Source organism: Brachyhypopomus gauderio, chromosome 18, assembly GCF_052324685.1.
Source record: "Brachyhypopomus gauderio isolate BG-103 chromosome 18, BGAUD_0.2, whole genome shotgun sequence".
NCBI lineage: Eukaryota > Metazoa > Chordata > Actinopteri > Gymnotiformes > Hypopomidae > Brachyhypopomus > Brachyhypopomus gauderio.
The window spans coordinates 10,787,518-10,802,368 of NC_135228.1; the positions used below are offsets into that span (position 1 = coordinate 10,787,518).

The 14,851-nt window shown below is 44.1% G+C and overlaps 2 protein-coding genes across 2 annotated transcripts; one reads left to right on the top strand and one right to left on the bottom strand.

Moving 5' to 3' along the window:
* Positions 1-230: 230 nt before the first annotated feature.
* On the bottom strand, positions 231-3,819 carry zcchc10 (zinc finger, CCHC domain containing 10). Its single transcript, XM_076979574.1, has 4 exons — positions 3,691-3,819; positions 3,269-3,430; positions 1,408-1,452; positions 231-1,199 (listed from the first exon to the last, which is right to left on the bottom strand). The coding sequence occupies exons 1-4, from the start codon at positions 3,729-3,731 to the stop codon at positions 929-931; spliced, it is 519 nt and encodes a 172-aa protein (XP_076835689.1). The 5' UTR covers positions 3,732-3,819; the 3' UTR covers positions 231-928.
* A 1,271-nt stretch (positions 3,820-5,090) lies between these two features.
* Positions 5,091-14,480, top strand: hspa4a (heat shock protein 4a). The gene is made up of 19 exons (XM_076979573.1): positions 5,091-5,418; positions 6,882-6,939; positions 7,022-7,162; positions 7,299-7,421; positions 7,723-7,822; positions 8,386-8,519; positions 9,252-9,496; positions 9,649-9,725; positions 9,824-9,975; positions 10,438-10,544; positions 10,707-10,840; positions 11,095-11,276; positions 11,550-11,639; positions 12,533-12,691; positions 12,988-13,113; positions 13,307-13,414; positions 13,491-13,610; positions 13,696-13,857; positions 13,990-14,480. Exons 1-19 carry the CDS (start codon positions 5,312-5,314, stop codon positions 14,191-14,193), a joined length of 2,529 nt encoding a protein of 842 aa, XP_076835688.1. The 5' UTR covers positions 5,091-5,311; the 3' UTR covers positions 14,194-14,480.
* The last annotated feature ends 371 nt before the right edge of the window (positions 14,481-14,851 follow it).

A 14,851-nucleotide genomic window follows, 5' to 3' on the forward strand; every position in this document is an offset into this window, starting at 1 on the left:
TTACAGCAAACGTTGGAATTTTGTGACTTCCTCATGAGTGCTTCATATATAAAATTGTGGAAGACATGTTGAAACGTGTTGATCTTGTAAAAAAATTATATATATATGTAATAGAATGACTTGTGCCATCTGATGACAAAATTGAACAATGAGCTTCCTGTTTAGCATTTATAATCTATGCGCTAGTCTTCTTGTCACGTGAGATGCAACAAGCCATAAAGTGACAAAAGCATGGTACAAATTAAATTTATTTTCAACTCACTTTAAAAAGTAACTCCCAACCAAGATACAACAGATCCAAATAGTAATCTTAATGAAAGGACGGAACAACGCCCTGTTCAACATCAGCTAAGGCTTTTGAACTCCCAGTTTTCCTGCAGAACCAGACATGATATATCAATCTCAGATAAAAAAAAAAAAATAAGCAGGGTCATCAGACTGTCATGCTTAGCAAGGTATGAGTCCAAATGTACCATCAATGTTAATTTCCTTAATGCTATTTAGATATCACTTGATATTTAAATAGTACAACCTGCAACTAAATTTAACCTAAACAGAAATCGAGAATCTGCACCAGTCTAATAGAAAACATAATACTAAGAGTGAAGCACACCAGAAAGATAAAGAAAAATTAAAAAGTTGTTAACATCTACACCCTGGCGAGAACATATATTCAGGAAGAAATATGTTTTGTCTTTGTTTTAAGATGAAAGTCAGAATTAATACAGAGTTGGAATCAATTTCTTTACTTCACCTTTACCTCCCAGAATTGAGCATCAGTAACTAAGAAAAAGGATAGGAGTACACATGGAAACTCGCATAGAGTAGTTGGAAATTGTAAAGCCCCCCCCCCCCCCCCCCCACATTGTACAGTTAATGTACGATATACAACAGCTCAAGAATGAAAAATGTTGACCAATCAGTCCGTTTATTTCTTCTTTTTCCGTTTCTTGGGCGGACCTTGGTCCGAACTGCTGCCACCGGACGAGTCTGAGTCTGAGTCGGAGCTGGAGGAAGATGACGATGAGGAAGACGACGATGACGATGAGGAAGACCCGGAGCTGTCCTCGCCGTCGCTGCTGTCGCCGCCATCCTCGGAGGAGGAAGAGGAGCTGGAGGAATCGCTGCTGTCTGAGTCGTCGTCGCTGGAGGAGCTGTCCGGATCACCGCTGCTGCTGGAACTGCTGGAGGAGTTGGACCTGAAGGAGAACGTTGAACAGCAGACCAACTGCACCATCAGGAACATCTGCCAGTGCCTCTACGTCTTCGATAGCTCGTTTTGGAAACGAATGGAGACCCTCTGGATTTAAAACGCTTTCATGCTGCTACGCACCGGTAAGAACACGTCACTCTGCTGACATACTTTAGCACTCGGCTGAAAGCAAGAAACATACAGATGCCAGTTACCTTTTCTTCTTTGTCTTCTTTTCACTTATTGATACTGGTCCATGTCTAAGGGATTTGTAGAGAAAAGAGGGGTCAGGGATCAAGTGTGATTCAGGGGTACAAATGTAGGATATGATAATGTTGGATACACAGGTGGTAAATCACACAGAATGCACGAATTTAATTCCACTATGTCAAAACAGTTACATTTAATTATACAATTAAATTTTGTATAATTAATAGCATAGACATTATACACTGGAGAAAGTGGCATATTGTGCTTAAGTGTAATTCTAACGAAAGACCAGTAGGTGGCACTATTTGTAGCATTTTCTTTTGGTCGCTTTTTTTGTTGGGTCCTATTCCTTCAACACATGGTAAAGAAAAATATAAACAGAAAGTAGGCCATTTTCTTTACTATATACACACACAATATTGTAGTGAAGTACACAAGGTATCCAGAGAAACAGGATGGTTCAGACATAGGTACTATATCTTTGTGTATTACACTAAAATTGTTTGTCTCATATGAAATATACAAAGATGGAGGGCCTATGTCTGCCATGTCTGAAACGTCCTGTGCTTCTGGAAACTAGTCTCTCAAGTAGTCTCTCTCATTACACACATCATGGTGCATAACTATTTAACCCCCCCCCCCCCCCCTCTAAAGTCAGTACTTTGTAGAGTCACCTTTTGTTACAATTACAGCTGCAAGTCACTTTGGATAAGTCTCTATGAGCTTGCCACATCTTGCCACTGGGACTTTTGCCAATACCTCAAGGCAAAACTGCTCCTTCAATTCAGATGGTTTAAGCTGGTGAACAGCAATCTCAACTGGATCAAGGTCTGGGCTTTGACTAGGCCTTTCCAATACATTTACATCTTTCCCCTTAAATCACTCAAGTGTCATTGCACTGTTGGGATGTGAACCTCCATCCCAGTCTCAAATCACTGACAGACGGAAACAGGTTGTGCTGGAGATTATCCCTGTATTTAGCACCAACCATCTCCTCCTCGACTCGCCCAGTTCCCCAGCCCCTGCTGCTGTAAAACATCTCTGCAGCACGATGCTGCCACCACCATGTTTCACTGTGGGGATGGTGATCATGGGATGATAAGATGTGCTGGTTTTGCGCCAGACACAGCATATTGCTTTGGTGGCCGAGAAGTTCAATTTTCAAAATAGGTATTCTGCATAAGCCCACCCCCCCTACGTATTATGTCAGACCCACTATTCACGATGAAACATCCAAGATGCAGGTGTTTGTCAGGAAGATGGCCCCAAGTGAATGAGTGCTAATTGAGCAACTTAGTCCTCAGGTGGATGGGAATGAGGAGGAATAGGAACCATCATCAAACATAAACCCCTGCACCCCCATGTACCACTGACATATAATAAAAGTGGCTGGTATGGTGAAATATATAGAATATATATATATATATATATATATAGAAAATATATGGAAGGTAAAAACAACAGTTGCTATAATCTCAAAACTGGGAGAATGGATCCAGCAAAACCCAGGAACAATATCAAAGATTTCCAGAGGAGTGCTGTCCTGTGACCCTCAAGCTCCCAGGCCTCTGGTAGAAGAGTGCAAGGTGAGTGGGGAATTTTTATTTATAAATATTTATACATTTTACACACACACACACACACACACACACACACACACACACACACACACACACACGTGTATGTATTTATGTATGTATGTACATACACTTGTAGTCTATGTTCAGGTTAACAACAAATGTTGAATGTGAGGGCAAAATGCATTCATTTCTAACACAAAAGATAATATACATTTAAAATTTTGGTCAATAGAATTAGAAACAATAGATGAGGAGTAGTAAAAATTCTACTGAGGTAGTTACTTACCCTGTGATATCGACGTCTTTTTTCTCGTTTTCTTTTAGTTTCTTCTTCAGCTCGGTTGTTCTAGATGGTCTATAAAGGTACTTTCTTTTCCCAGTGCACTCATATGACCAGTGGCCAAATTCAAGGCACTTTTGGCAGCGAACATGTTGTTTGTTCGCCTCTCTGTAAAATACGACGTAAACAGTATTATGTTTTATGAAATTACAGCTCAATTTCAAAACAATGGATATTCAGTATCTGAAACTTAGCGACATAACACGATGTGGAGTAATGTTAACTAGAGATGCAACACTGTGATGTTAATTTTCACGTCTATGAAGCCTTAGACCCTATAGACTTGAGGTAAAGTATGATAATTTCACAGCGTGAACAACGCAATGTACAAAATTATCATGTAGCGTATAACATTTTAGAGAACTTACGCTTGCCTACGAGCAATTAATCTATGCATAGGCGTCGCCATGTTGCTTGCGTCAGTCCATTTCGTTGAACTCTTTTGCCGATTTTAATGTGTGCCACCTAGTGGTCAGGAGGTGAAGGGGTCGTTTTTCCTGTTTCAGGAAACACGAACAAACATTTGAATGAATTACTTTTGTTTTAATTTATTACTTTTTTTTTGTTTTTTGTTTAAATAAATAAGCGGTTTATTATAAATATTTAAACACAATGAAAATGACCAAGTTGGTAATTGTGACTCCTGCACCGAATATTTGACTTTTTTCTGATGCAGTCTGATTTTCGGACGTTTAACTTACACTTTTTAAACACTGCTCGTGATTCCAAGCTACACAATTTTGTAAATTTGTGATATAAGATAACAGGTCGTCACTGAGAGGTAGCCTTGCCATAAAAATCAAGTAAAGTTGCTGATGCCCTTTCCTTTAAAGTGCTATTGTACTAGAAACCTAATCGTAAAAGCAAGCACACATTTGACATATGCATACACACACTACATACATTTTTAAGTAAAAAAACATGTGAATTGAAAGCATTCTATAACGCCTTTAAAACTAATAGCCTACATAACATATTAGTGCAAATATACATTACAACACAAGTGAAAAAATCAAATAAAATCAAATCAAATATATTTGTATAGCGCTTTTCACAACACATGTTGTCACAAAGCGCTTTACAGGATTTACAAGGTTAAATATAAAATATAAATATGAAATATAATATGAAAATATAATTGTAGTATTCCTTTTCTAGAAATATATTTCAACGTGACACTTTCAACGTACACTTTGAAGCTGTCCAAGTAATTCCAGAAAAAATATGTCAAGGGGTTGATAAATAACTTTAAATATAACTTGTGGACGGCCTGAGGACATTTGACGCAATTGCTATTATTTTTACTACATTTTGGCTATGAATGTACTTTTCTATAACATTGTGTAATAACAACACAACAATAAAAATTTAAAATGTAGCCTAACATTTTTTTTGTCATTTATTCTAAGAATTTGTTTTTCACAAATCCAGTGTCTTGACCTGTTACCATTTGACCATCCACATAATCGAGTACGAACGAGGTATGTGCTCAAACTAGAGAGACGGAGAGAAGGATTCCATTTCATTCCTTTCATTATTTTATAGGCCTATAGTTGAATAAATACTGGTTTTAAATGCCGTAAATTCGCTAATGATCACATTGCATATGTGTGTTATTTAAATACGTCTAGAAGATTCTGGAGGTTTACAGGTTCCACGCCTAGAAGCAACACGGGCGCTCATTGGTCCGCCGTCCTCCCCGCGGAGAGCTCCAGAGACGTCTAGAACACGCCGACTCTCGCGATAAGTGCGCGGAGCCGCGCGAGATCTGTTTCACGGCGCTGTGGCCGGCGTGTGCGCGCTCTTCTCTACCACAGTCAATGGAGCGGCGTGGAGGATCAATCCAAGTCACAGTCGATTCTCCCAATTTTACACGCTTTTAGGAGTCGACTCTACGGTTCTTCGTGTTCATATTTTTTTAAAAGGAGCCGTTGAGTTGCTATTGTGTATATTTGAGCTGCGACTTGGCCAGCACGTTTTACATTGAAGATGTCAGTGGTGGGGTTTGATGTGGGCTTTCAGAACTGTTATGTTGCGGTGGCCCGAGCTGGAGGAATAGAGACGGTGGCCAACGAGTACAGCGACAGATGCACGCCGTAAGTACAGTCTTCATCTCCCCCAACAACGCTCCTCTGTCGTATCACACCACCCATACGAGGCAGTAACTGCACAGACTGGCTATTTAAAACTCGGATAATATCGGGGCCTGTGATTAACCAATTTACACGTGAACAGCTAGCTGACTGGCTAACCTACATTTAATTTGAATTTACATTTAAATATTAAAAGTGTCGGGTTATCTATCTACAGCTCCACCAGGTTCGGTTCGACGCTATAATAGTCCAGGTGTGATTAGACTTTAAAAGTCTCTACACCAGCGTGTATAACGTCCTGTTCGCAGGGCTGAGTTAGCACTGCTGCATGTATTAACCCTCATTAGCGAGCTGGTTATTTATATCTACCTTCACCTCAGCCTATTATTAGACGTTTATCTAGTTTAACATTATTGCGTTACTAATAGTATAATAATATAATAACTAATAATCTCTATCTTGGCTAACTAAGCGAGCTAACGTGGTGCTGTGGCCGCATGACGACGGGCTGTCACCGGCCAGAACATTCTAGCACTTCTGTCCAGATATGTTGAGTACAAATGAGAGCGGTGTGGGTGGATAACTCAAATATAATACAATATACTATAATAGCACACTGCTAAATTAAGACTTTGTTACCAACATGTTTTGGTATTTGCTGTTACTAACTTTAATATCGAAGCCGTTCGTTAAATCTCGTTAGCTAGCTAGCTTAGCTAACTACGTCAATTTGCCCCAAAATATTAAGTGACCGTGAAATTGAAACAATTGTCGTTGGTTATGTGTGTTTGAGTTCTAAGTGCTTTTAATTGTCAAGTTGACTCTGACGTGGTTAGCTAGTTAGTTTCTCCTTATAATAAGTCAGCCATCTGTTAATGTAGTCGTCCACACACTTAAATGAATCATGCGATTAGATTAGTCACTTTTTTACACTGGGGTGGGTCTCCAACATGATACTGTGCTGCTGACTACAGTGAAGGAATCTGTAGCTGGTGATGTTGGTGCCCATGGGGCGTTTGCTGGTTTGCTTTCTGTGGACCGAGTCCTGTTGCTACGATACCTGAGTCCTCCATGTCGGTACTGATGCCTCCAGCTATGTGCTGTCTGGAGGCTGTTGACTCTTCCTGCAGGCTGGCCACTGTAGTGTATGGTCAGTACACGGATCATGCTCTTACAGTTGCTTTAAAATTTCAATCTTTCAAATGTTGTTGCGTGTTTTGTTACAATTGTGAGGATTGTAACTTTTTTTTTTACACACATTTTCCTTGGACGTTGTATAAAAAGCAGAAAGAAGATTTACGTCTTAAGGGTTGCTGTAATCTGACCTATGAGAATGGGACACTAGAGCAGTAACCCACCAAGGACTTTGTAGCACGAGTGTCACTTTTTCAGCTGGAACGTGCTAGTACTTACTCTGTTCCAGTTGAAACGGGTGAGGAATAATGTGGGGTGCATCTCTTCCTCAGAGCGTTCGTATCTTTTGGCCCCCGGAATCGTGCAATAGGAGCAGCTGCCAAGAGTCAGGTGAGCCCCGTGTTATCCACGTCGGCCGGTGTCTTCGTAACGTGCCTCGCTTTGGCTCACGATTGCCTCCTCTTGTAACAAGGTTGTCACGAACTGCAAGAACACAGTGCAAGGCTTTAAGCGGTTCCATGGCAGGGCGTTCACCGACCCGTACGTGGAGTCCACGAAGCCTAGTCTGGTGTATGACCTGGCGCAGATGTCCAATGGCACAACTGGCATCAAGGTAATCCAAGTCCAGTGAGCTTTGACACTCGTGGATGGGGGAATCCAGGGGGGGGGGGGGGGTGTTCAACTAACTGATCTAATCTTGATTATGCACCGGAAGGCCATTAAACGTCCTTTTCTGCCTTTCCTCTCAGGTCATGTACATGGAGGAAGAGAAGGTGTTCAGCACCGAGCAAGTCACCGCCATGCTGCTCACCAAGCTGAAGGAGACGGCCGAGGGCGCACTCAAAAAGCCCGTCGCCGATTGTGTCATTTCCGTAAGTGTTTTGCCAGCTCGATTAAGCCAGTTGAGCGAAACTCCACCCCCAATCCAAGATCACCCCACCTACCCCACCTCCCCACCACAGCACGTCCCTTTATTACACACACTGGGATTAGCCGTGCGGCCGTCCCGTCGTCTTGAACGATGTGCTCCCTTCGGGATGTGCTCCCGTAGCCTAGCGAGCTGTTAGCACGCTGTCGTACACCTCCCCGTTTATGTATGTGAGAATATCGAATGTTGCAGCAGAGCGATTTAACGTGTGCGATCCCCCCCCCCCCCCCCCCCACCCCACTTAGGTCCCCAGCTTCTTCACAGACGCTGAGAGGAGATCGGTCATGGACGCCGCGCAGATCGCAGGCCTCAACTGTTTGCGGCTCATGAACGACACCTCCGCAGGTGAGCTGCCCTCTCGCTCCTCGTGTACCAACGTGCCGCGTACGAACCAGCAACATCTTTGGCACAAACCGCCTTGCAGGCAGCGCCAGCGCCGAGATTTTTCTGTTTACCAACCAGCGAAGAGCCTAACTGGCTAATATAACCCCGTGCCTGCCAAACGGCAATTTACAACACGCCAACCGGATTACTCATGATGCTCCTGGCAATTTTTCATCTTTAAATGATTGATTACACTCACAGGAGAGGTGTGATTTGTACTGCTAAATAAGCGTTTGCCAGCTTGTTTCAAATTTACACTGAAATTTACACGGCCTCTGACCAGATGAGAGTTTTGATCTTCTAAATACGTCAAAGGCCTCATTCACATTAGCGCTGTATACACACACATAGACACACACTACCACCAAATCCTCCTTATGCTGGTTTCCTTGATCAGCTTCAGCCATCTGTGCTCAGGATGAATAAGGGTCGTGGGACTGAAGTGGTCCGCCTCCTCTTGCCGCATTAACTGTAACAGGTTCGTGTGAATCGATGTGTACTGAACTTCACCACCACTCTTCCAGTGGCCCTGGCCTACGGCATCTATAAGCAGGACCTGCCTGCCCCGGAGGAGAAGCCCAGGACGGTGGTGTTTGTGGATGTGGGCCACGCGGGATACCAGGTCTCTGCCTGTGCCTTTAACAAAGGGAAGCTTAAGGTAAGGGGTCACACCCACATTTGGGGCGTCAGATGGGCGGGATCACCCTGAAAGAGTCCCGTGCAGTTTTTACAGTGAGGAAATTTAACACCACACATTTATCATGCTTTGATAACAGGTTATTTCTGTCAGATTAGCTCACGGATCATTGTCAGATTAGCTCGCGGTTCAATGTCAGATTAGCTCGCAGATCATTGTTGGGTGTGTTTGTGTCTTTCTGTGTATGTACATCAAAAGTATCAGCTTATCACACTTCTGTTGAATAGTTAAAGATCTGCGACTCAGACTTTTGTTTAACTGAGTTGTGACTTTTGACGCAAGTCTTCTGAAATTTAAATGCATCTCACCTGTCTGCTCCAAGATGGTCATGCACAGTAAATTCGATTCTTGCTCACAATGAGCCTTTAGTCCTCACCTTTTGGGTATAAAATCTTTGGGTCAGAAGGATGTAGTGGAAGTGCTACACGGAGCACTCTCTGTCATTAGTGTCAGTATCAGTGAACTCGTATTGGTGGTTGATTGTTAAATGGTTAAGGTGTGTATCCTTCAAACACAAAAAACATTCTGTATAGACACACTAGCAGCAGGTTCACAGCTGAACATAGTTATCCTTGACAAACTGTCCTAGGGCCTCCAATATGTAAACATCTGCAGGTGCGTGAGTGTACGTATAATGCGTGTATGATGTGTGATGGGTCAGACGGGTAACGTTGTCTATCTCCACTCCACCAGGTCCTGGCGTCCGCGTTCGACCCTGAGCTCGGCGGTAAAGACTTCGACGAGATGCTGGTGCGGCACTTCTGCGAGGTGTTTGCCAAAAAGTACAAGCTGGACGTGCGCTCCAAGCCCCGCGCCCTCGTGCGCCTCTACCAGGAGTGTGAGAAGCTCAAGAAGCTGATGAGCGCCAACGCCTCTGACCTGCCGCTGAACATCGAGTGCTTCATGAATGACATAGATGTCAGCAGCAAGCTGAATAGGTCAGTAATTCCCCCCCCCCCCCTCACACCACCACAAACATGGGGGAGGGGGGCATGTTTGTGTTCGTCCCGGCATGCGTGCGGTGATGTAAACGGCTGCTTGTGGTACGGACACCGCGTCTAAAATTAGCCGGGCGACGCTCTTGTTCCAGAGGCGAGTTTGAGGAGATGTGCGCTGGCCTGCTGGCCAAGGTGGAGGCTCCCCTGCGCAGCGTCATGGAACAAGCCAGTGAGTCACCCGCCCGCCTCACGCCAACGCCAAACCCGGCTGCTCCGCTGCCTCTCCCATAATCACCCCCCCTCCCTCCCCCCTCTCTCCCTGCCCAGAGCTGAAGAAGGAGGACATCTACGCCGTGGAGATCGTGGGCGGCGCCTCCAGGACGCCCGCCATCAAAGATCACGTCAGCAAATTCTTCGGGAAGGAACTGAGCACAACGCTGAACGCAGACGAGGCGGTGGCCAGGGGCTGCGCGCTTCAGGTGGGAACCCCACCCACACGTCCGAACCCCACCCACGCGTTCACGCGCGGTTCACGTTTCCTTACTCGCTGCCCCCCCAGCGCAGCACGCCTCGTCATCCCCATATGGGGCTGACCTTTTAAACCTCTAGCTGATTGGTCACGAAACGAAACATGAAACCATTGATGTGCACTGTATGTTTATTCTGAAGATACTAACACTACCGTGACCTCCATGCTTAAATCACTCGCAGTGTCGCTCTGACGAGGAGTTTAATTAATTTAAGCTGCCTCTTTGGATCTGGGTTGTAATTTGACATGTACTTGATTAATTCTCCCGTGACTTTCGGAGTGGGTTTAATGGACTCTGTCCTGTCCCCCACACATCACCGCCACACTTCCGCATGATTAAATGCGTAGCGGGGGCACCGTCCCATTTCCTCGTGATGAAGTGAACTTATTCTAATTTGTTCCTCTCCCCCAGTGTGCCATCCTGTCACCTGCCTTCAAAGTGCGAGAGTTTTCCATCACAGACGTGGTCCCGTACCCCATCTCGCTGAAATGGAATTCGGCAGCCGAAGAGGGCATGAGGTCTGTAGGCACTTCATGTTCTTATTAATAGCTTTTGTGCGTGCTGCTTTTTTTTCTGGGAATTGGTCTTCGTGGTTTTTTTGCTAGTTTAAATGTTCTACTTGTATTATACATTTGGATTTAAATTTTAAATGTCGCTCCCCAACCTTTCTCACCTGGCAGTGACTGTGAGGTTTTCCCAAAGAACCATCCCGCCCCCTTCTCTAAAGTGCTGACGTTCTACCGTAAGGAGCCTTTCTCCTTAGAGGCCTACTACAACAACCCAAAGGAACTACCATACCCTGATCCTACCATAGGTACGGTTTTCTCTCAACGGCTCCCACCCGGTGACTGCCCCTTTGTTCTACTATGAATAGTCTTGAAAACGATACAGAAGTTCGTCAGTAGTTGACAAAGCCTGAAATATTTTGCGTAATAAATACCTGAAAGTACCTGAAATGCTCAGGGAAGGTCTTCACCTGCGGTCAGAAGTGTCAGACGGCTGCGAATCTGTTCTGAGAACAGTGAAAACGAGGCCGGGCTTTGGTCTGACCGCTCCGCTGCCCCGCAGGTCAGTTCCTCGTCCAGAAGGTGGCGCCGCAGGCGTCCGGCGAGAGCTCGAAGGTGAAGGTGAAGGTGCGCGTGAGCGTGCACGGCATCTTCAGCGTGTCCAGCGCCTCCCTGGTGGAGGTGCTCAAGCCTTCTGAGGGGGAGGAGCCTATGGAGATGGACACACCCACCAAAGAGGAGGAGGTAAAGTCCTTCTGCTTTTAGGCCCGTGTGAACCAGCACTGTTGGATCACCTTCTCCGTGCTGGTGCTGCTAACTTCAAAAATACTCTCTGTTGCTAAGGGAACAGGGTAGGCATGTCTGGACATGGTTTAGAAGGTGAAGCTCTGTTGAAAGAACGGCACGTAGCGCCGGTTGCTTCATTTTTAGCCCACGAACACGATTTGATTTTCTGATCCAGTTCACAAATCGCATGTCTTCGTTAACTGCTAATAAATGCACTTTTACTTTTGGAAGAACAAGATGCAGGTGGACCAGGAGGAGAAGACGCATGGTGATGGGCAGAAGGAGAACACGGATAAGAAATCAGACACGGAGGACATGGAGGTGACTGCAAGTGATCAGACATATGCCAGTAGACTCTGATACCTAGACCAAAAGATCAGACAGCATCCCCCCCCCATGGTCACTGCTTATATAACAGGGATCAATAAGAACGTTCTTGAAACAACTGTGTGAATTGGTTGATTCAAATTTATAGTGACATAATTAAATGTAATGAAATGTGTCAATTTTGTAGTTATATTTAAATATATAAATATGTATGTAAATCAGCAACTACTTCTAAACTTTAATGTCAGTTCATTAGCTTGAATTTGGTCATTAGTCAACAATTTCCCTCTGGGATCAATAAAGTATCTATCTATCATCTATCTAGCTTACCCAGCACTGTGTGCTCTAGCAAAACCAGTGCACCTCAGATGACTGTCAACATCCACACTGGTTATGAAAGCCGTGTGTGTTTTTTTTAACAGTGAGGCGAGCTAGGGTCTTCCATTACCAGGAAGCAGGTCAAGCACAGGGCTGTGAGATTTCTCTTGAATTTCCTGTTTTTAGTTCAGCAGTTTAACATTTCACATTTTAGCATCAAACGTTTACACTTCATTTCCTTTCTTCTCTAAAGCATTTCTCCTAGTGTTTAAACTAGGACTACCATTTAAATTCCACCTGCCAATAACAAGGGATTTCTCTTTCCTCTATTTAATATTGTTGTTCTAGGCTCCTAGTCAAACAAGAAATACATGGAGCCCATTGACTCAGAATACAGTATAAATGCTTATTACACTCAGTCAGAAGAATGAATAAGTATTACCATACATAGGAAACAAGATCTTGAGGTGATAATTTAAAGTACAGAGCCTTTAAGTCTTGACCGTTCTACATGGGCGGATTTGAAGAAGATCAAGTGCGATGACTGAACGTGTCTAAACCCATTACAGACCTCAACGGAGGAGAACAAAGACAAGGAGAAGAAGACCGACCAGCCTCCACAAGCCAAGAAAGCCAAAGTGAAGACCAAGACGGTGGACCTGCCCATAGAGAGCAGCCTACACTGGCAGCTCGCCAACGACTCGCTGCTACTGTTTGTGGAGAACGAGGTACTTCAGAGACACCGAACACACAACTGGGGTTCATATAATTCACTGATTACTAAGCATGTTGTCACTGGAAAAAATCTAGCCCACCTTATGAGATGTTTCTCCAGTTTTCCTCATTTGTCTATGGTTCCTCGTAAGTTTATATTAAAGGTGGCTACAGCGTATTGTTGAATGTATCCTCCGTGAATCCTTCTGGGAACCTTGGTTATTATTTAAGACCGAAACAAACGGCCCGTGCGCCCCCACTGGACGCCATTTGCATATTTGGTCGTCTGAGGTTGGTGTTCTTGCATCAGGGGAAGATGATCATGCAGGACAAGCTGGAGAAAGAGCGCAACGACGCTAAGAACGGCGTGGAGGAGTACGTGTACGACATGAGGGACAAGCTGCACGGCTCGCTGGAGAAGTTTGTCAGTGAGGAGGTACGTGCCTGCACCGTGTTTCTGGAGTGCTAAGTTCATAGTGGTATACATATAGAATGTCTGGTCTGTAACTATGCAAGTGTCCCCTAATGTGTAACATGGAGAAAGGTGTTTTAAAAGATGGGATAATTGCAAGCAGATTTCTCTGGAGCCAGTCCTGAAGCAATAACCAGTGTGGTTTTGATTTGTTCAGGATCGAGATGCTTTCTCTCTAAAACTTGAGGATGTGGAAAACTGGTTGTATGAAGAAGGAGAGGACCAACAGAAACAAGTGTACATCGATAAGCTATCAGAGCTGAAGGTAAATGTGGGTGAATTAAGTGGATTAAAATCCAAAATGTAGACAGTAAAGCTAAATCTGTTCATCTTTTTTGTAGAAATTAGGACAGCCCATCCAGGAGAGGGCGCTGGAGGCAGAAGAGAGACCAAAAGCTTTTGATGAACTTGGAAAGCAAATCCAGCAGTTTATGAAGATTTTAGAGGCTTACAAAGCAAAGGTAACAACCGCTTTCTAGGTGTGACATAGTTTCCTAAAATGTTACCAAGCCAGAAACTGTTTGCTATGTGTGCCCTGATTGTCAGGATCAACTCTACGAACACTTGGATGAATTGGAGGTCATGAAGGTGGAAAAGCAGGTGAACGATGCCATGAACTGGATGAACAGCAAAATGAATGAGCAGAGCAAACGGAGTCTGACGCAGGAACCTGTGGTCAAAGTTCGTGAGATTCAGTCCAAAACCAAGGTACCTCCACTAGGCAATGAACACGTGTTGAAATAGAAGGTTTTTGAAATGTTTCTGATGCTTTAGAGCACTGGCAAAGTAGTTTATTGTTCATCCTCAGTTTCCTAAACCTTTCCTTTGCTTCTTGTACAGGAAGTGTATTCCGCTTGCAACCCCGTCCTCTCCAAGCCCAAGCCCAAAGTGGAGCCTCCCAAGGAGGAGAAAGAACCCGAACAGAACGGCCCAGTCAACGGACAGGAGAACTCGGAGATCCGGTCCAACAGCCCCGGGGAAGGCGAGGATAAGCCTGCCCCAGAATCTGCAGAGTCCAAGCTGCCTGAGATGGATATTGACTAATGCTTAGTCTGCCACACCTCTTCCACACTTCTCTCAGCCTGTCGATCTCACGCCTCCAAAATGAACTGAAACGAGCTACAGTTAGCATTTCGGCTTGATCCTTTTTGTTTAAGGTTTTTTTTGTTTGTTTTTTTCTTTCCCCAATGACCCTGGCACTCCTGCAAATGTTCATGAACTCTGCGTTTATGGCCTGTTTCTTTGGCATTTGTTTTTGTTGTATAAAAAAAGATGGCACTTGTGCACATCCAATGGGCTCTTCATATTAAAGAACAATGTTGTGTGGAGGATGGGAACTGTCTCTGTGTTGCTTTAAAGTGTCCATAGCTGTGGAAACTTCTGGAACGTCAATTCTTAAGGTGTTTAGAATCACTGCTATATTGTCTTTCCCCTTCTTTTTGAGGAATTTCTTGGCTTTTAGGACAATTTGCTTTGGTTTAGTGACATGCCACTTCAGTTTATTTCATGTCAAAAAAGCAAAGTGAACTAAAGTAGAAAAGCAGTGAAGAGAAACAAAAGGGTAGTTCACTAAGATGGTAGAGACAGCAGTATTAAATGTCCACTGTATGTTGAAGTAGACAGCATTTACTGTTATGCAGTATCTCAATGTAAAAGGCACATAATTTTGTGCCTAAAGCTTCTGTATGGTTGCTTTCTGGAA